The sequence below is a fragment of the Macaca mulatta genome, chromosome 6 (genome assembly GCF_049350105.2).
Source record: "Macaca mulatta isolate MMU2019108-1 chromosome 6, T2T-MMU8v2.0, whole genome shotgun sequence".
NCBI lineage: Eukaryota > Metazoa > Chordata > Mammalia > Primates > Cercopithecidae > Macaca > Macaca mulatta.
Genome location: NC_133411.1, coordinates 120543028 through 120564376, shown reverse-complemented (window position 1 = coordinate 120564376; position 21349 = coordinate 120543028). Strand labels below are relative to the sequence as shown.

The 21349-nt window shown below is 39.8% G+C and overlaps 1 protein-coding gene across 7 annotated transcripts in view; it reads left to right on the top strand.

Moving 5' to 3' along the window:
* The first annotated feature begins 5517 nt into the window (after positions 1 to 5517).
* NREP (neuronal regeneration related protein) overlaps positions 5518 to 21349 on the top strand; it is a 29013-nt gene continuing 13181 nt past the window's right edge. Inside the window, exons 1-3 of one of the 7 annotated variants that reach the window (XM_015140565.3) lie at positions 5518 to 5790; positions 6556 to 6597; positions 7908 to 7968. In XM_015140565.3, the coding sequence (XP_014996051.1) occupies positions 7966 to 7968 (3 nt within the window). In that variant the 5' untranslated portion in view covers positions 5518 to 5790; positions 6556 to 6597; positions 7908 to 7965. 7 annotated transcript variants of the gene reach the window in all.

Genomic DNA, 21349 nt, shown 5'->3' with positions numbered 1-21349 from the left:
AAACTTGAAAGTGGACAGGGTCAATTGTAAATCGGTTTCCTTTCCCTTATGTGTTTTGGAATGCTGTTCTGAGAAAAACGAGCCGTGAATTTGAATTGAGCCCTCCTGACTTCAACTTTTATACACATATGTAAGCGACCTTCTGGGTTTGGGTAAAGCCCTGGACATATAACTTCCTTAGCTTCAGGCTGTTCCTCAGACTTTGTTTTGTAGAAAACAGAAAATACAGGAAAAGTGCCTATGGGAGGATCAGTGGGTGACACTGAGTTCAATTTATACCTGTTGAGTATATAACCCACATATTCAATGATGTTCCAGTAGCTATCTTTGAGTAACTCTCTTATCACCAGCTCCCATTTCATCATGCTTTCTTCCTGTTATGGGCTGAATTGTGTACCCTCCTCCCACACACCACCCCCAAAATGTACATGCTGAAATCTGAACTCTCAGTACCTCCGACTGTGACTGCATTTGGAGATAGGGTCTTTAAAGAGAGAATTAAGGTAAAATGAAGTCATATCCGAAACCTTATGACAAATGCAAATAGTACAAATCCTTTACTCTTCCACATGTTTGCTGCAAGGGGGGTCTATTAGTTTCCCAGGGTTGCCATAAGAAAGTACCACAGACCGGGGGACTTAAACAACAGGCATTTATTTCTTTACAGTTCTAGAGACTAGAAGTCTGAGATCTAAGGTGTCGCTGGGGTTGGTTTCCTTGGTGTTAGATGTCTTTCTTCCCATGTCTTCATGTGGTCTTCCCTCTGTATGTGTCTGTGTCCTAATCTCTTCTTAGAAAGACACTAGTCACTTCAGATTAGAGCCTGACCATATGACCTCATTTTACCTTAATTATCTCTTTAAAGACCCTATCTCCAAATGCAGTCACAGTCGGAGGTACTGAGAGTTCAGATTTCAGCATGTACATTTTGGGGGTGGTGTGTGGGAGGAGGGTACACAATTCAGCCCATAACAGGAAGAAAGCATGATGAAATGGGAGCTGGTGATAAGAGAGTTACTCAAAGATAGCTACTGGAACATCATTGAATATGTGGGTTATATACTCAACAGGTATAAATTGAACTCAGTGTCACCCACTGATCCTCCCATAGGCACTTTTCTTCCTGTATTTTCTGTTTTAGGAAATCCCATCATCATCCAAGCAGTCACAAAGCCAGAATCTAGAATCATCTTAGATTTTTTTTCTCGAGCTAATCTGCCATGCTTTGTGAACCCATAATGAGTCCTGCAATTCTACCTCCATAATGCAACTTGACTCCTTCCCTCTTTTCCTTTCCCATGGCCTCTATCTTAATTTGGGCCATTCATAATTACTCACTTGAATTGCTCTAATATCCTCCTAAATTGAATTAATTTCCTCAATTCTGCCCCTTCTCTATGCTCAAATCCATCCTCCAAATTACTCTCAGAATAACGTTCCCTGGAAAAAAAAAAATCTTGTCATATCACTTTCAGATTACATTTCTTCAACAGTTTTGTATTACTTTAATAATAGCATTCAAATTTCTTAAGCATGAAGTATAAATCTTTCCCTTCAGTCTGATTGGTTGAACTTAGGTCACCTGCTTATTAGCCCATTATCAGATCTAAGTAATTCAATACACTGATTCACTAAGATAATTAGAATCTACTCCTTGGGGTCACCATCCCTGGATCTAGCAGGCTGTATAGGGATGGATGGAGATGAGGACAAAAATCAAGATTTCGTTAAGGAGAAGGAAAGGGATAATGGATGTTACATATGCGATGAACAATGTATACTGCAATCTGTTCCTTCATGGAATTTATAGTCTAATGGTGAAGACAGAAAAATAAAGTCCAAGTTCAGGTGTAGGGTGATAAGGACAAGTGTAGAGTTCTGTACATGGTGCACTGTGACCACAAAGACTCCTTTCTAAATGAGATTAATAGTTCAAAGAAAGTTTCTTAAAAGGATGGTGATGCCTAAACTGAATTTGAGAAGAAGGAGCAGGAGTTAGTAAATTGAAGAAGTGGGAAAGGGACCTTCCAGCAGGACGAATAGCATGTGGAAAGGCTCAAGGGTTGTGCAACAGTGTAACTCACTGCAGAAGTGCCCTCATTCAGTCTGACCAGAGAGGACAAGAGGTGAGGCCAGAAGGAGAGGCAGGGTCCGTCAGGAAACATCATATAAGTTTTGTTCTATAAAGCAGTCTATAATACCTATTGCTACTGTATATGTAGTGTTAACTTATATGCTAAACACTGTACACAGTTTCACATAACACAACAATTTGGCACTATGGTATAAACTCCTATTGAAAGATGAAGAAACAGACTAAAAGGTTAAATGACTTATCCAAGGCCACATAGAGCTGGCTCTAACCACTTTTCTACTAACCTTTTACCTGGAATTCAAACTCATGGAACTGGTTACACCAAGCAACGACACTGACCAAAAATTGATGAAGTTGCAGGAATATATAGATTTGAGATACATTTAGCTATATTCAGGAAATACTTGAGAATGAAATAGCTGAGGGAGAAGAAAAATCCTATGTCTAAAGTACATCCTCTTCTACTGAGCAAATCCTCTGAGGGACTATGCTTTGACATACTTGCCAGGGACAGAACCCAAGAATCAGGTTCTGACCCAGGGTTTTTATTTTCTTATACCATCTGGATGTCATCAGTCATCAGTCAAATTTCCTAGCTCATGATCTGCCTCTGCCTCTGCTCAGAAGGCCCCTTTTCTCCTTCAACTTGCTGACTCTTTCTCATTCTTCACAAATTCAGTTTAGGCCTCACCTCCCTTAGGAAACTTTCTTCGAACTACTGGTATGATTTAGAAAGGAAATCTTGCAACCACAGCAAACCCTGTGCAGAACTCTACAATCATCCTTATGATACTGCACCTTAACTTTGGCTTTGGCTGTCTCTCTACCCCTTCACCCCAGACGACAAATTCCATAAAGATAAGGACATTGCCTACTTCCCCTTCCTCCTCCCTACGAAAATCCTGATTTGGGTCAGGTCTCTGTCCCTCTTCGAAGGAAGCACACATAACTCAAGGGAGGCTACCTCTTTCCACCTCAGGAAATGGATCTGATTGTTAGAGCCAGTGGTTCTCAATCAAGGATGAGTCTCCCTTACCCCTTAGAACATTTGACAGGGTCTGGATACATATCTGGTTGTGACAACTGGTGTTTCCTACAGGCATCTGATGGGTAGAGGCCAGAGATGTTGTTAAACATCGTACTATGCACAGGACAGCCTCACCCTCCATCCTCACCCTGTTAGAGAACTATCTGGCCCCTAATGTCAATATAACTGAAGGGTTGAGACATCTTAGCTGAAGTCAGTCTTTGTGTGACTTTGCTTCCTGACTGGTAATGGCTTAGGCATAATTATGTGCCCTAAATGATCAATCACAGTGAAGTGAAGGACTGATATTCTATGATTGAGAGATAGATGATAAGGTTAGAAAGTCAGACCGTAGTCACATTATGGCAAAATATGGCCTTTATCCTGTAATGGAGCAGGGGATACCATGATTAAAAAGAAATTTTAGAAGAGTGGGTCTACCGTACCACCTACAGGATAGATGGAAGGGGGCAGAACATGGCAGCTAGGACTGTGAGACAGCTATAGCTACAGTTTGGGTGAGGTGACATGGCATGAGTTTCTTATATATCCTTAAGTGATTAGCACAGCCCCCTACACCTAGAGGAGACTCAAGAATGTTTCTTGGATAGTTGGATGATAACCATTTTCTGGAACACAACAGATAAAGAAGCTATGAATCTGACCCAGTGTTCTTTTTTGTTTGTTTTGTTTTGTTTGTTTGTTTTTGAGACGGAGTCTTGCTCTGGGGTGCAGTGGCACGATCTCAGCTCACTGCAAGCTTTGCCTCCCGGGTCCACGCCATTCTCCTGCCTCAGCCTCCCGAGTAGCTGGGACTACAGGTGCCCACCACTACACCCGGCTAATTTTTTGTATTTTTAGTAGAGACGGGGTTTCACCGTGTTAGCCAGGATGGTCTCGATCTCCTGACCTCGTGATCCACCCGCCTTGGCCTCCCAAAGTGTTGGGATTACAGGCGTGAGCCACCACGCCTGACACAGTGATACTTAAAAATCTGTCACTGAATGTCTATGGTTACAACGAAGAAAAATTGGCCAAGAGAGGTGACTTGTGCCTGTAATCCTAGCACTTTGGAAGGCCGTAGTGAGGACTGCCTGATTCTAGGAGTTTGAGACCAGGCAACATAGGCAACATGGTAACTTGGTGAGACTCCATTTCTTAAAAAAAAAAAAACACAAACAAACAGAAAGGAAAGAAAGAAAGAGAAAAATTAACATTTCTCTGTGTTTTGAAAGAACATCTTAGGGAAGTTTTACATAAACGTTAAAGTCCCTGTATATGTATGCATGTGTATGTATGTTTCCTCCTAGATGCAGCTTTTGAATAAATATTACTGGGATAGATTTTTGGTAGTCTTTGATTTGATGATGTGCCCTTGGGGTTCTTTTCCGGCCTGACCCTGAGGTGAATGCCAAAGATCTCAATGTTGAGGTGCCCTTGAGCAGTGTGTTGGGATTCCAGCCTTGCAGAGCAGCCCCCAGGCCTCTCCCCTCTCCCACCACCCAGCCTATGCCTTACACCTTCCTTCCGGTACTTCCCTGGCTGGTGAACTGACCTGAAGGGGTCAAGGGAATTTGTTGAATTTTATATTTCTTCCCTTTGTTCCTACCTGTGGCTGCCAAATAATCTTATTTTTGCAGGAAAATGACTGTGAAAGTTTTAGATTAATTCAGAGAAGCTTTCAGTATGCTTCTTAAACCTCACACCCAGTGCAGTCTAATAGGCATTTGTTGTAGCAATGGCTTTGTAGTTTTTAAGGCGACCTATAGTCCCAGCAACAAGCATAGAGAATTCAATGCATTCTTTTAGAATTGTTAGTGTAAAGTATTGCTTTTTAAGGTTTGCTATTTCGCTACCCAGTATGTTAAATCCAAAACATCAAGAAATTCTGTAAACACATATTTAAAAATTAAGTTTCGTAAATTTGCCTTATTTTCTTTGTTACAATGGAAAACATTGCTTCAGTGATTGGGGGAAAAGTGGATAGCAAATTTAGAAGACACTATGATCCTTTATATCTCTTTCTTGGCAAGGCAATTTAATTAGGAAATAATCTTCTCCTTTAACATCTGACAGTTACCATAAAATGATATCCTGCTTTGTTGGCAACAGAACCAGTTTATTTGAGTTTGTTGCAAAATTTGAGCTATTACATTACTATGAAAATATAGATTTTAAATAAGAAAGACGAGTTTACAAAAATCAGAAATGGCAAAGCACTTTAGTTTTCAAAGCAATCCTCGATTTTAAAAAACACAATTTCAGAGGGGCAGGCAGTGGGGGAGCATGTAGGGAAGGAGAAGGAAGCCACAGGGGAGTATGTCTTGGGCCGATCATGCCAGGCCGCAGCTCTGGCTGGCTGTGCGCGTGTGACTGTGTGCACGTGTGTGTGTGCACGCGCAGCCACAGGACCTCTGGGCCTGGCCTTCGGGGGCGCTCCCCGCCCCGGGCTTCCCCGCGGAAGGGAGTGGGGCGCGCGTACCCTGCCCAGGGGCAGGGTCCGACCTGGGCCGTGTGCAAATGCATGCTGCGCGGGCTCTTTGTGTGTCTGCGTGCGGCTCCGCGCCGCCGCGGGCACCATTTTCTGCTTCGCTCAGGACAGGCACATAAAAGGAAGGCGGCTGCCGCCCGTCGCCGTCCTCTTTTCCTCAGATGCCCTCTGCTGCAGGTTTATTATTACAGTACGGGCCGCGCCGCCTCTCCCCACGGCCCTGGCGGGCCGCCGGACTGTGCAGCACCCTGGCCGCCTTCACGCCTGGCGCGCCCCCAAACCGCCTCCTCCGCCTCCTTATTTGTCTGAAAAGCAACCGCACGTCGAGGCGGAGAGGCTGGCCGGGGGTGGGGAGGCAGGCCGGGGGTTTGCGCGCGCCCTGCTCCCTGGGCGGGGCCGGAGCGCAGAGCTGCGGGTCCGCTTTGTCTCTCCGGGGCGCCGCGCAGCGCAGTGGGGGCAGTGCGGCGAGCGGGGCGCCTGGGGCGCGGGTGCAGGGTGTCGGGGCGCGCGCGCCTGTTGGCCGCTCGCCGACGGGGCCCCGAGCAGCCGATTCCTGCCGAGTAAGCAGTCTGGCTCCTAGGCGGCTGCACAGTGGCAGCAAGGCTGGGGCGCTGGCTCCGCGCCAGCTCCATCAGAATTAGCTCATTGTTCACTAGCACACTAGCGGGAGAGAGAGGGAAAGGGAGAGAGAGAGACTGTTAGAGAAAGAGAGAGACACACACACTCTTGGAGAGAGAGCGCGAGGCAGGGAGATCATCTCCTCCTCCTTTTTCCAAGGCTGCACTTCTTGGAAGTGAAGCCGGTTTGGGTTTTGTTTCCCTTCCCCCTCCTCCCTCCTCTTCCTCCACCCCTTTCCCCTCCCCCCTCCCTCCCCCAATCCCCCCTCCCCCCCAAGCTGTCTTTCTAGCATGTTGCCCTTTTTCAACCACATTTGTGTTTCAGGTGTAGAGAGGAGAGAGTGAACAGGGAGCGGGGCTTTTGTCTGTAAGTATATGCCATTCCTATCCCCGGCTGGGAGCGCTGCTTTCTCTTTTGTGTCGATTCCTTGCCGTTGCTCTTAGCTGGACCCTTCAACCCTGCAGAGTTCATGCTTCTTCCCTCTAAATTTTAAAGACCTGAAGCGTGTACCTTGGAGAAATTCTGGCATTTTGGTCGTGCTGCATTCAGGCTGGAATTTGACTTGGGTTTTTTTCCTAAAATGCACAAGTTTAGAGGGAGAAATGAATTCTTTTGGGAAGGGGTGGGGTTTTGTGCTTGTTGGTATGGTTAATTTTGTTCTTCTTGCTCATAAAGCATTGTTAGAAACTGTTGTGTTTCTTTGCATTAAATGCACTTTGGTGCATGCAAGCTTTTCCAACCCTTTTATAAAATGAATTTGTGCCCCTCCGTCCTTACACTTGATTACTCTTTCAATGCTGCTGCTTCCGAGGGTCTTCTTAGGCATTCGATCTTGCAGCACTTTTTTCTGCATTTTCTTATAAAGCAGTTGAACTTTGGGGGGGAGGGCCTTAAAAATAAATGACTGTTTTCTTCTTGGTGATGGTAATAATCTGATTTGCATTTATGTGTATCTATAATAACCTTATAGGAAAACTCTAAGAGCGAATGATACCCTTTGTGAGAACTTTTAGTTTCTCCATTCATCTTAATTTTTGTCATAACTGTTAACAAAAGAGCTGCCTTCTGATAACATAAATGTTGAGGGTAAATCACTGCAGCAGTATGTGCATTAATGTTTATTTGGTTTAGGGAGAAGGACAAATGGTGTATATTCCTGACTCCCCCCCACCCCCCCCCCGCCGTGTAGGGTTTTTTTTTTTTTTTTTTTAAACACGGAAGGTTATGTAATGCAGTGCCATTTCCAAAAATATCCACTCTGAGGCATTACACTACACGGTGGAAGGCTGATTCCTATTCTGTCGTCTTGATTGCAAATATACTGCCAGTAGTATGTCTGGGAACAAAGAGCAGCCAGAAAACAATCTATTTTTATCACTTGGTTCTACTTTTAAGTTGCTAAACCTTTTGAACTCATGCAATTTAAAGATGAACTAAACACTAAGAATAGCCCAGGACTCTGCAAAGCCAAGTACCAGGGATTCCTTTGTCCCCTAGTTAAGCCTATAGGCCACTTGGAAAGCTCTTTTAGAAATCCCAGTAGTTAACAATAATTTGCATACAACTTATGTTAACCACAGAAAATGGTTATTCGTCTGTAGCCTCTAAAGAGGCGTTTTTGGTTTGCTGACCTGTGGTGAGGCGATGTGTCTACTGTATTTAAACATATTTTGCAGGTTGGTCTCCCTGGACTGAAGAGAGGGAGAATAGAAGCCCAAGACTAAGATTCTCAAAATGGTAAGACTTGGTCATCAGAGGAGATTCTCAATACTTCTTACCAATCTATTACATATAAATATCAACCACCCATCTTCATCCGCCTCAACCCTTCATTGTTCTACACCCCATCTGACCTTTAAAAGGTTCTATCTCCAGCTCCTGGGAGCGTTGCAGTACAGCAATTTATGTGAATTGGATGTGGCAAATTAGTTCTTTTGACTTGCAGTTATTTTGAATAGAAAACTAAAATTCCTCTTTCAGAAGTGAGGATTTATTTAATTTGAACAACAGAAACTATTCGGTTCTTTAAGAAGAGTGATGTGTTGTGACACGCAAGGAGGTGGTGACAGCAGTAGGGCTCAAACAAAGCTTTGGGTCTTAGAGCTAGTTCGAACTTATCCAAAACTGAGGAGTCTGTCTCCCTGATCAACAGCTACTGCATATGCTATCCTTTAAAGCAATATAGATGAAAAGGATGAATTTTTATATTTATGTACCCCATCTATTTAAATACAATTACTGTTATTTTTCTTGATTTATAACTTCATTTATGAGAGACATGCACTCAATTTTAGAAGTCAAGCATGTTAACCTCTAAATAAAAGTATAACTATTTCTGACAAAGCTTATGATCCACAGAGAATGCAGTTTAATGTTTGATTACTGATTAAAGAAACAGAAGGAATACACATTAAAAGCAGCTGAATAAGTGTATTAATCATCTATGAAAAATTTCCTCTTTGGAAATAAGATGAACTAAAAAAAAATAATAGAAATGTCATAAAACTTTTTAGTGAAGTACAGAGTGTCCTACTGCAGATGTTTATACTCTTTAAAACACCTCTTTGTCACTTAGAATGTGTGATATCCAAATTTAGTTTTAGTTTTTTTTTTCTTTGAAATGAGGGTGGAATTTAATGAATCAAAATTTAATCTGATATCTTTGATGTTTTCTTTGAGAACAACCCAAGTATAAGCTTCCAAGGAGGAAAGTGAATCAGGCAGTGAAATGAGTTCAGTTTGATTTGTATTAACAAGTGTTTTATTTTTTGTGTATGCCTCACTTGCCATTTCAACAAGTGGGTATCAAAGCACCACATGGACCTTGTTGGAAAATGATCAAATTAAGGAACTTGAGGTAGAAAGACGAAAGAAGTGAACATAAAATTAAGCTAATCAATGGATTTTGTGCAAATGGTTCCTAAATTCATATTAAATTCTTAATTAGCTGTTGTCATAGAATAATAGGATGGTAATAAAATCAACTGCTGTAAAGTATTTGTGTTTACTTATTTTTTTTACTGTGACTGGCCACATCACCTTGCCTCCAAGCTCTTTATCTCAGAACCTTACCTACTTTCTGTGACCATAAATAGATCACAAAGGTTCATGTATGTTGCAATATGTCAGGTGACCAGTTTAAACATAAATATGACTACTGACCCTGCCAAAACTAACTCTATAGATCAAGCTCAAAGAGTAAGATATCATGGTTCTGTAGTAGTAAGTAGAATGAGCTTTGTAGAAGGTAAGCATGCCTGCCAAAGCTGAGAGTGGAAGTTGGAACCATTTGAATGCAGAAAAGCAGATGGAAATTATTATTACATGTTAATTTTTTTGCAGTTATCGTTTATGTATGGTGGCAGAATGGAAAATCACAATTTGTTGCTCCGGGAAGGATTTTTACTCATGAAAAAATTCTTACAACTTTTTGGTGATCCTTTCATCAAGATGTCAGTCCCTTTTGGCACAAGCCCATTGCCTGAAATGAAACCACTGACAGTTATTGTCTGTGGGTGATTCCAAGTAACTTTCTAGCAATTCTCTTTTTCCGGAAAGTCTAGATCTTAAAAGTCCTTGCACATATTAATGTAAAAACAAGTTTCACTTTTTTTTTTTTTAAGAAGTGATACTAGAGGTGTCTTGTATCTCCTCTTTCTCCCTTTTGGCAAAATCAAGTTAGTTTTCTTTCCTTTATTAAAACTGGAATTACTTTGTGGACCTCTGTAACTGGCTTACTTAGAGTGAAGACTTAGCCCACATACAATAGAAACTGCTTCCAGTGAAGCAGTAGATTTAACTCCTGACACCTCTAGAAAATACATAAGCATGGCTTTCCTGTTAAACTTGCATTTCCAGTCACATAATTTAAAATGCTAAAGAAGATCTAATTTCAGTATATTTAACCTATTTAGTAAAGGGCTTATTTCAAATACAAATTTATAATCAGCTCATTTTAGCGTAAGAAATTATCTAGTAGATTCTAGAATTCGTAACACAGTGATTCAATATCTAGACTTTTTACATACCTAAAATGATAATGTTTTACAATAATGTGGAGACACTTAAGGATTCTCGAGTGCCTTCTGTATCGTATATATTTATATATATGTATATAAAATCGTGCAGCTCTAGGAGGCACCAATCACATTGTGTTCTGTGTATGGGCCTCCTTGAGCACCACTGCAGGGAGTGCTATTTACATAAAGTTGTACATGGTGGCACCTGGGGTTGTGCAACTCAAGAGTACTGTTAAAAGTGTCAATTTTGAGTATAGTTTGCTGTATCTTAGTTGAACAGAACATTTTTTTCTATAAGTCATTCTCCAACTTTTTGTTTTCTAGTAAATATGCCTCTCCCATACCTCTCCCACCCTCACTTTTTTTTTTAAATTTTTTAATTAGTAGGATATTAAGTCTTCAGCACTTCTTTAATTTACATTTGTCTTTTTGCTAAATTTAAATTGCTATGATTGTATTTTACATGAGTTCTTACTATTTATTTAGGTATTCTATTTTAAAGGTACTTGCTTTGGATAAGTTAATGAGAAGAAAACAATTCAGAATGAGTAGATGATTCTATTGACTAGTTTGAAAAAAAAATTATTTAATCCAATGTCAAGGTTAAGTCCTGGTTTTCAACATGATTGCCTTCTACACAGTAAACTTGCCTCTCAGTGTGTGTGTGCCATGGACTCACAGTGACATAAGCATGGGCTCATTATGTTTTAACAGAGACCTAGAAATTGGAACAATATAAGTTCTCTTTAAGACTGATGCTGAGCTTTTAAAACAGATGAGTTGACTCCATTGTACCATTCATAGAGCTCTGCTTTCTGTACAGTTTGTGAAGTGGCATTCATGGGCTTACAAGAAGACTCTTTCAATAATCTCTCCATTAACATAAGGTTTCCTTGTTTAAAGAAAAAGACAAAGTTTGGGGAGGGATGTGATCCTATTCATAGCTTGGGCTTAGAATGTAAATATACCAATTGCTCGGTGACTCTTGATGGTGGAGATGCTGAGGAGTACCTAAGAGAGTAATTTTATATGGTACTGTCTTTTTCGCCACAGTTTCCAGTGAACAGTGAGGGGGAGAATTGGGAATCGTTTGGGGAATTAGGACAGTAGGGATAGTCTATTTGGGTTAAGCCCAGTCCAGCTTCCTCTTGAGCTATAGAGATAATTCAGGTAGGAAACGGTATTTGAGCAGCAGTCTTAGAATAAACAGCTGTTCCGAGTATCATTCCATTTTAACCTGATAGAGTTCATAAAAGATGTAAATCAGATCATCATAAATACACTGAAGAAATTCACTTTTTAAGTCCTGAGATGAATACTTCTAAAACAGGAAAATATACTTCTAAAATATGAATACTCTGCTAAACCAAATGAGCAATACCCAAATTTATCCTTGGCTATTAATGAATTTTATACTTTGAAGTATTAATTTACCTGGTCAGTTAAAGACCTGATGTGGCATTCAGATACACTGGGCTGACTAGGGATCCTTAGTGTAACTTCCTTGGTCCTTCCTTTTTTAAAAAAATTAATGCTGTTCCTGGATGGAAAGTCTTTTAAGGCCATATCCCCATAGCCAAAGTGAAATGGAGGGTTGAAATAATTATCTGAATAATTATGCTCAAAAAATTGATTTTGTCTGATTCATCTTGGTAATTCAAAATGTTGCTGGAGTGATGTAGGAGTGGGAAGGATTTGCCTGAATTATCTGTATAATTCCTGTGTTATACAAGAAAAAACTAGGGATAAGGAAATCTTAGCAGCAAATCCAATTTGAATATACCAGAGGAAAATGTATTGAATGTACTTGGATTGTGTCATCTTGGTTGATAAAGATATATTACAATGTATCAATTTTAAAGGACTCCTCTACTTTGTACTGGATAGCAGCTTAATCATAAATTCTTAGTCCACATCTGTAGGAATTATGATTGCTAAAAATATTTATTGGGTGTAAATTTATTTGAAATGCATATTTCTAGAACATATTTTGTACCTAGGAAGAGCTTCAAGAATAGTTCATCTCAGTGGTGTAAAAAAATAGCAGTGATCCTGAAATTGATCCATTAGTGCAAAAGTATTAACAGCCTTAATGGTTTGGGACTTATGCATTAACATGGCTTTCAGCTAAATTCTAAATATCAATTCAGTTATTAGTAGTAATATCATGGTATTAACCAGGATGGCATTATTTGTTAGTTGGATCATATGCATTTCTTTCCTTGCTCAACTAAATTATAGGCTCCCAGAGGCTTTATAAACTTCATATCGTGCTTGGTAAAGTATTAAATATATGGTAGAAGCTCAATAAATATTTGGTCTATGCATATTAACGTCTATTAAGTTGGATTTTTAAAATTCATTCTTAATGATTTAATTATGTTTAGTTTTTGTAAACTAGAAGTAATTTGTATCCTTAACCTCTATTTTGAAAGAGGTAGGAAGCCAAAATGAATGCAATTTTAGTTTACACAGAAACTTATTTTCCATTATTAATGAGATAAAACAAAATGCGGTGAAACCATAAGGTGTGGCACTTGCCAAAATTACGTGGCTTGCAATGGCTAACCTTTCCCAGCTTCCAGAGTCACACTCTGGCAATGTGGTGCGATGCCATCTCTCTGGGTTGGATCCAGCTGTGGTATTTAAAGCTCACAGCAGCTTTTCCTGCAGCCTTTCCTGCAGCCTGGACCCAAGAGGAGCTTTACTCCCAGTATTGGAACTTTCTAGCCTTCACTTATTTCAGTAGAATCTATTTCTGTGATTCTGTGAGGTGCAGCATACTTAACAATGTAAAACAATACAATCTAGTGCTAAATGGTATGAGTGATGTTAGTGAGGACTGGGGATTGGGGATAGTGGAAAACTTATATTAAGAAGGTAGAAATTAAGCTGGAGTTAAAAGTTAAAATTAACTTTTATTAAGAAGGTAGAAATTAAGCTGGAGCCAGAAATAGCAAATATATGGCTATCTCCATCACTAACTTTTATACCTGTGGGAGACATTGCTAATCAGCCTTGACACTCATTATTATTCAGCCTGAGTATGATTTCAAAATCCTCAATACAGTGTTCCAGGATGCCATTAACAATTGATTGGAGTTGACACAAAACTTGAAACCTAGAAGTGGACTATTTGCTCCTTGAGAGTAAGTACTATGCTTTATTAAGCTTTTTATTTCCAGGACTTAGGACCAGTCCTTATATTGAGTGAGTGAAGAATTAAGAATATTTGGGTAGATTTAGATGAGAGAGAGGAGTATTCCAGATTAAAGGAGTGCATTAGAGAGTTAGGGTTGCAAGAGAGGATAATACCTTTTTACTGTTATAGGGGAGATCTTCCTCCCTGTTTAGGACCTCTGTGCTGTCAAGGACAGACCTCAAAAACTAGACCTAGAAGTCAAGGACTTGATGTGCTAAGCAATAAGAAGCCACTGAGCAGGCATCTTAGAGATGGCCCAGGGCTCTCACTCAGGTTACCAACCTGTCTCAGGTTCTTTGCCTTTTGATTGTGCCTATCAGGAAAGAACACACACACTCACTCACTTACACTTTCTGGTTAAAGGCACAGCTTACTTTATTGCTCCCTCTCACTCGCCTTAGGCTGGAGTGGAGTGGTGGAGAGAAGAAAGGTCTCTAGCTAGAAGGAACTGGGAAGGGAAAAGGGAGCATGCTTGTCTTCTTTTTCTTGAGAAAGTGGCAGCACTTTCATTGGCATATCCCAGCAAGTTCAGCAGTGTCTGCTTGGCAGAGAGGATGTTGCTGACTTGCAAGCTCCCCGATAGAAGGATCATGCTTCCCTCCTGTGAGACTGACTGGGTGCTGGCATGTGCTAATCAGTTGCACCCCCATGTACCCAGCTGCTTTTCTCTTTCCATTTCTTCTCGATTAACCATACTTATTCAAAATGGAAGCCAACACTTATGTCATCACAATAAAATTGTTTACAATTTGAGGCCTACATGCTGTTACTAATGTAGTCAGTAGTCTGGTGATCAACCAAAGGGAATCTCATCACATGATACATGAAAATCGAGGAAAGCCAAGTCCAAGAAGGACTTTTTTTTTCCCTGCAATCTCATTAACAGCACAGAATGTTACCTTAGAATACATCAGCTGCAAGATTTTCAGCATGAAATGATGTGACTAGCTCTTCTGATGAGGTGGTACTTGTCTGTAAATCTCTCAGTAAAAGTGACATAGGTAAGCATTGCTGCTTAAATTCTTTATGCCTTCTCCACCTCATACCTTACAAGTAATTTTTTTTTTTTTACCTGCTATGTTTAGAACTTCCTAAGTTTTATTTCTGTGGCTTGACAGATATGCCAGGAACTATATTAATTAATCATTTATTTCTAGCTATAGTGGATTATATTTTCTTAGAGGGACCAGGCCACTTATTCTAAACCTGCCCCCAGGATTCCCTCCTTCTGTGCCTTTGCTTAACTTGGTTCTAGAAGGAATGCACCTCCTGACAAAATAAAGCCATCCTTCAAAACTGAATTAGAATGACAACTCCTCTCTGAAACTCACCATAGTACATCCAACAGGAATCTTCTTATGTTCCTCTGTATACTTATCACGCGTTTAACTTTCTTCTTGCGGCTGGCTTATTTCTGCATGTTTTTCTACCCTCCAAGTTTGTATACGTGATACAAGAATATTGACCACTTAATAACTGAGCAACACCTTTCCCTTTTTGGTAGCAGTTAAGACTGTAATGCCTCTTTTTTTTTTCCATTTCCTCTATCAGTGGGATGGTGAATTCAGATGTAGAGATGTTTCATTACTGAGAGAGAACTCTCAGTAGCAAAATCCTAGAGAAATTGGTGTTCTCTTTCTACAAAGTGAAAGGAAACTCTAACTTTCACTGACATTTCCTAATGAGACCTTGGAATAGATCCTACACCATGAACCAGTCTGATCTGTGCTCCCATACCTAACTAGGATCTGGCACATCCTCAGTGATCAACAACTGTCTGTGGAATAAATGAATGAGTCAGTGGTCATGGATACATGACAATCTGCTATTTCTGGGCAGGACCAGGTGGCCCACTTTGGTGTCTACAATGAGTTATGGCCGGACACTGCACTGCTGTGATAGCTCAGTTATAAGGCAGTCCAGGAAATGAAATGAACATATACTGATGAACAATTTCCTACTGAAAAGAGCCTCTCACCGAACATTTTAGAAGGCTCAAATGTTTGGGAAGTAAGGAGGAAGAGTTAAGTGAGATCTAAGCACACTAGAAAAACAACTCCTAAATTCTGTGTTCCTTTCTTTTGCACTCCTTTAGGCAGAGGAGGTCCTGAGAGTCCAGAAAGCTAGGTTGGTATGGTCTGCTGAAAGAGGAATCTCACTTTAGAGTAGTGCCACACATCATATCCAAAATATTGGCTGTGGGGCGCCATTATGCATGAGGGTATTAATGGTGCTTTTCCAGCGGGCAGCACAGTTTGTCTCAGTAGTCTGACTGAGGCAGTCATGACAGTAGAGCAAATCTGCCCTGGTTTCACAGGGTAATGCAATCTTTTAAAGTAAAATTGTTGCCCATTATTGCCTTAGAATGGTTCCTAATCTAAGCTTTTTGCCTTGAAAGTGTTATGATAATCTAGCTGAAGATATTTTAAAATCTCTGATTTTAGACTGCTTGGTTCAATGTTCCTCATTTTCATGGAGCAAATGCAAATATAACATATTCAAGAAGGAGAAGGAGTAAATACATAAGAGAATGTGGCATGAAAGGAAGGTCTGTTTGCCCCTTTTCACTGAAATTTGGGAACCAGAGCCATTGATTGGAAAGGACGGGGGAATAGCCAAGTAGTTGTTGCCAGTAAAAATGCCGAGCCAAAGACTCACCAATAGGTAATTAAAAGAACAGGGAGACTCATAATGTGCACAGAAGTTTTGCTGTGGCTGCCAGCTCCAGCTCTTCTCTCCTCCATCCCAGCTCTTACTCAGATCACCATCACACACCATGTCCTTTGATTACTGGGGCAGGTAACAGCCTTCCTGCTGAATTGAGTTTGATACAATTCCAGCAGGGAAAAGTACTACAGTCCAGTGGCTGAACAAGGAGAAATCTACAAAAGTCGTTTTGTTTAAAATGGGTCCAGGCATTTTGAGGACACTTTTATTGGATAAAGTTGGTGTCTGATATAGAACTTATTCTTGGACAGGAAAGAGTAGAAATTAGGAGAAGATACTGCTTTGCCAGCCAACTTTCAGAGTATCAAGGGAAAGCTAGTCAGTATTTATATGGATAAAACTTGTTGACTAAGGTGCTTATAAACATGACCCAAGTAAGGGTTTGATATTAACTGTTTCCTCCACAAAGTACTGTTTCATGCCTCCCACTCAGTCATCCTAGTGAAAGCCACCCAAAAGGCTCATTGGGACCATTGATGTCAAAGTCTGTTCTTGTGCTCATTTGACAGATATTGTTGAGTGTCAGTAGATGAGTGTGTCCTGTGGGTTAGGCAGCACATGGCTGAACACTTAACCTAGTGCCTTCTGCATTGGAGGAACTCAGTTAATACTAGCTTAAAGAATGATTGCTGTTCAGGGAATGTACCCACTGTTTAAAAGCATGCAATATCGGAATTCCAGTTGTGCTGTTAACAGAATTCGAATTTGAATAGATACATCATATTAACTAGCCCACCCCTTTCCTGAATAGACTTCCCGGGATTTGCAGATCACGAGGTCAGGAGATCGAGACCATCCTGGCTAACACGGTGAAATCCCGTCTCTACTAAAAAATACAAAAAACTAGCCGGGCGAGGTGGCGGGCGCCTGTAGTCCCAGCTACTCGGGAGGCTGAGGCAGGAGAATGGCGTAAACCCGGGAGGCGGAGCTTGCAGTGAACTGGGATCCGGCCACTGCACTCCAGCCTGGGCGACAGAGCGAGACTCCGTCTCAAAAACAAAAAAAGAAGAAAAAATCTTTAAAAAAAAAAAAAATGTATTTTCTTTGTAATTTGGTATTTCCAGCCCAAACTAATGGGACTTACTCTTTGATAAGATGCTAATTGTATAGGATTAAAAACTGCCTATGAAATATTCAATGCCTGCAGAAAATACTTAGTAAATATTTCTTAATTGACCAGATAATTTAGATTATATACCTAGCCAATTTAGTTAATATAGGATCAGAAATTCTGTCCATATCTCTGAGCCCTTATCTTCACAATTTTAGTCCTTTATTATTTAGATTTAACTTTTCCAAAGCCTGGATGCTGTGGACCAGAACTGAGTCTCCATTTCTTACTGCCCTGTGGAGTCTTGAGTCTAATTATATGTCATGAAATGCCCTGGCCTTGCATATTTTTCTCACTTCTTGATAATAGAATCATAAATTGTTCTGATCTTGTTATCAAGGTCTGGTAGACAAGTCTCCACATCTTTTCATTTAATCTTTATTAAGCCTATTTTTCCTTTTTTTTAAAAAAATGAGAACTACTTTTTGAACTTTATTATATGAGGCTTGCCTGTCTACACTGGCACAATCAATTTAATCAGAAATACAATTAAATTTGTTCTTTGCATCATAGAAACAATTCATCTGATAATCATTGTGAATTTTTACTAAATTGATCAGCTATTATGTTGTTTAGATGAAGTCTGAGGGTCACCACATCTTTTACTGTGATTGAATACAGTACTCTACCTGCAATATGAGGATCAAATACAGCATACCTAATTATTTGCTATTTGATACCTTTAGGATGTTAATAATTAGTTTGTTGCCCCATCTCCATCTTTCCATTTGTCCATCTTTAGAACTGTCTGGATTTCTAATACATTAATTAAAGGTTTCCAAGTGGAGTCTGGTTAAATTTATTTTTCTTTCTGAATTTAACCTGTCTCTCTTGTCTGATAAGTGTTTATTTTCTTCCTCAATTGAAAGGAAGAAAAATGCTTCATATTTTTATGCAGTATATGGTTTGTGTGTCTGCAGATCATTGATAAAATATTTTTTAACTAATTAGTTTGTTTTTAAATTGAGTTAACATTTTAAAAAGCAAAGTTATAGTGAACAGGATTTCAAATGCATTTGATGAAAGAATGAATTGATTGTGCCAGTGTAGACAGTCAAGAATTCTATACTGAATTAGATTTTCCATTGGTAGCCATCTGAGAAGAAACTGTTTGAGAGTTCATTTGGGGGTCATATAAAACAACTTGGTTTCTCAGCAAACGCGTTCTGTTATTAGCTGCAGTGATGCTACATATTTATATTGTGCTGGACATTTCCTTCCAGGGAACATTGAAAAAAGAAAAAAACTGATTCCTACTTTGCTTGGGTTTAATTGGATCCAAAGTCTTAATGTAGCCAAGTCAAAGTTGTTACTCTAAGACTGGTCTTTCCTCCACAACTGTAGCAACACATGAACACTGGAGACCTTCGGCAGGTTCCCTGACTTTTCTCCCTCGCTATTGTCATCTGTAAAATGGTGACGATGATGATAATGGTAGCTAACACAGATCTGCTTATGTGCCCGATCCTGTTGCCAGCGCTTTAGATATATATTGGTTTATATATGCGGTACCATTGTGAAGATTAAAAGAGTGCACCTGGAAAACATGCCTAAAGTTAACAAAACATTATAGTGGACTGTATTATGCATTTCTACAGAAAGCTGTGGGTTCCCAAATGTACATGCTCTGTCTCTGTGGGTTCCAACTACTCCTGTTTATTGCTCATAGTTCCCTTCTTTTGGAGAGGTATAGTTGTGGTGTTTGGTTTACAATGGAAGAAAGACTGAGGGGAAAAATATGTGGTTGAGGTCTTCTCTTGTTGTAGAATAGAGTCAGAATTTGGAAAGAAGGCCTGAGCTTCCACTGCTACCTTTTTCATATTAAACTACCGATGATTCTTTTTCTAGGGAACTTAAGCCTCTAGTTTGGCATTCTTTTTGCAGATATTTTCACAACTCTTGAAGCCTGTGTTTCTTTGGTGACAACTAGCCCTGAAACACATCTGTTTGGGTTGGGAGCGCCTCCCTTCAGTCTTCTCTGCCTCACATGGTACTGCCTGACCGAATCCCTCATCAGAGAGAAGCCCTCTACTTAATCAGACTTGGCTCCACCCGGAGGGGTTGAAAACCCAGGTGATGTGCAGGGGCATATCCATTCTATTCCTCTTGTACTTTTAGTTTTCTGACAGTTTTCTTGGAAGCCTCTTAGTGGCCTCTTTTTGTCCTGAGCATTTAAATAGCATGTTGATACAGATCTGGATATATTTTTTCTTCTTTAAAAAAAAGTCAGAATTCTTACCAGATAAGAATTCTGTACCCTGTGATTTACACCAATTTTAATTACATTCTTCTGCAATAGAAACCACTTTCCCTCCAAATTTAGTGATCTGTTACGATGCTATTTGCTATTGAAGAGATACCAGTTTTTAAATGACCAGGACAGTGCGAGACAAGCACTGAACTGTGAAATAACTTTAGTTAAATACTGAAGGGTTTGCAGTTACCAGTAGAAAAGGGTACATTGATGGAAAGAGTGAATAATTTCTTTTGGAATGAGCACTTCGGGAGAAAATGCAGACTTTCTGGAAAGCTCTGTCTTGCACATGTCAACAAGAGGAATGCTTTGAAATATCTTCAGACTCTTCAAAGCAACTAGCTATCTCATCCACCCAGACCAAGAAAAATCCAAAGTCCTACGTCTAAATAAATACTTACCAGCCCTTAACTGAAGGCTTTAACAAAAGAAATCGTATTTTTGAATAATTATTCTTTCATGTTGTTGGGGGAAAATTTTCATGAGATTTAATGGATAGCACAGTAATTTTTGGACAGAAGGAAAGAAAAAATAACATTCTTGCAGACTAGAAATTTAACTTCATATAGTTATTTGAAGGTGAAACTCGGCATAGCATACTTAAAATTATTCAAACCAGCTAATAAAAGCAAGTCTAGATGTTTCCTATTAACCTTGGAATGTGCTTGGAAAAAGCACTGCTACTCCAGATGTCTAGTATTAGAAAGCATATCAACAGCTTTTACTCTCAATTGTGGTGAATAATACCGTTCTAAAATTCACAAGTGCAGTTTGGTGTGTTGGGACATAATATAGAATTAGTATTCAAGTTTTTTCTTTTTTAATTCTTAATGTATCTTAAAAGTAGGAGAAACATCACAAGATGTCATAGTCCTAATTTCTTGGTTACAAATTAAAACTAATTTATATCATGGAATAAGGTGGTCCAGACTTAGAACTCAAGATGTGTTAAGTAAATATTTATTCTGGTTCCACTCCAGGGAGGTAAAAGATTTTATTAACATATTTCTTGAATTAACATATTTCTTGAGGTCACGGGGGCAAAGAAAAGCTTATGCTGTGCTTAAATGCCTGAGGGGACTTTTTGCTGCAAGCTAACAAAGGCTGATTTTTTTTCTTTGCTAAAGAGAGGAACTATCTTGTATTGTGGCCTTTGTTTTCTTATTGTTCACTCACAACTGCGTAATCTCAAACCAAGTTTTAAAAAGGTTGCTTTTTTTTTTTTCACATTGTTTGGAAAGACGCTTCTTAGATATTACAAGATTTGTATCCAAGCTTTATTCTTTTACTTTTTCTCCTGGTTTACTTTGGGCTGTTACCAGCCATTTGCACTTTGTTTTCTCTTCATTGCTGAAAAGAAAAAGTGCCCATTAAAAGTCAAGATTTGAAGTGCTGAACTTAATTCCTTGAGTCCAGTCCACAGTTTGGCTCTGATTACTGTACCAGGCTGACCTCCAGTCCAAGGGAGGGTGCCTTGGCAGAAATCTGAGAATTCCTCGATCAGTGACTCCCTTTTTTGGATTTATGGAGTCTTTAGGTGGATTGCTGTGTGCTAAATGTGCTCTTATTGGAAAGGAATGGGGCTGGAATGAGAGGAACACGATGTTGCACAACATAAATGTTTGCAGCTGACCTCCGTGTTCACTATGCTTGAATTAGCTGGCCGTTGCTGCACCTGGCCTTGAACCATGTACCCTCAAAGCCCAGAAAACTCACATAATGAACGGTTTTAAGTAGTGGTGAAAAAGAAAAGTCGGGTAATTCTGTTCACCTTTGTGGCTGGCTCCTGACTTGATTTTTTGCCC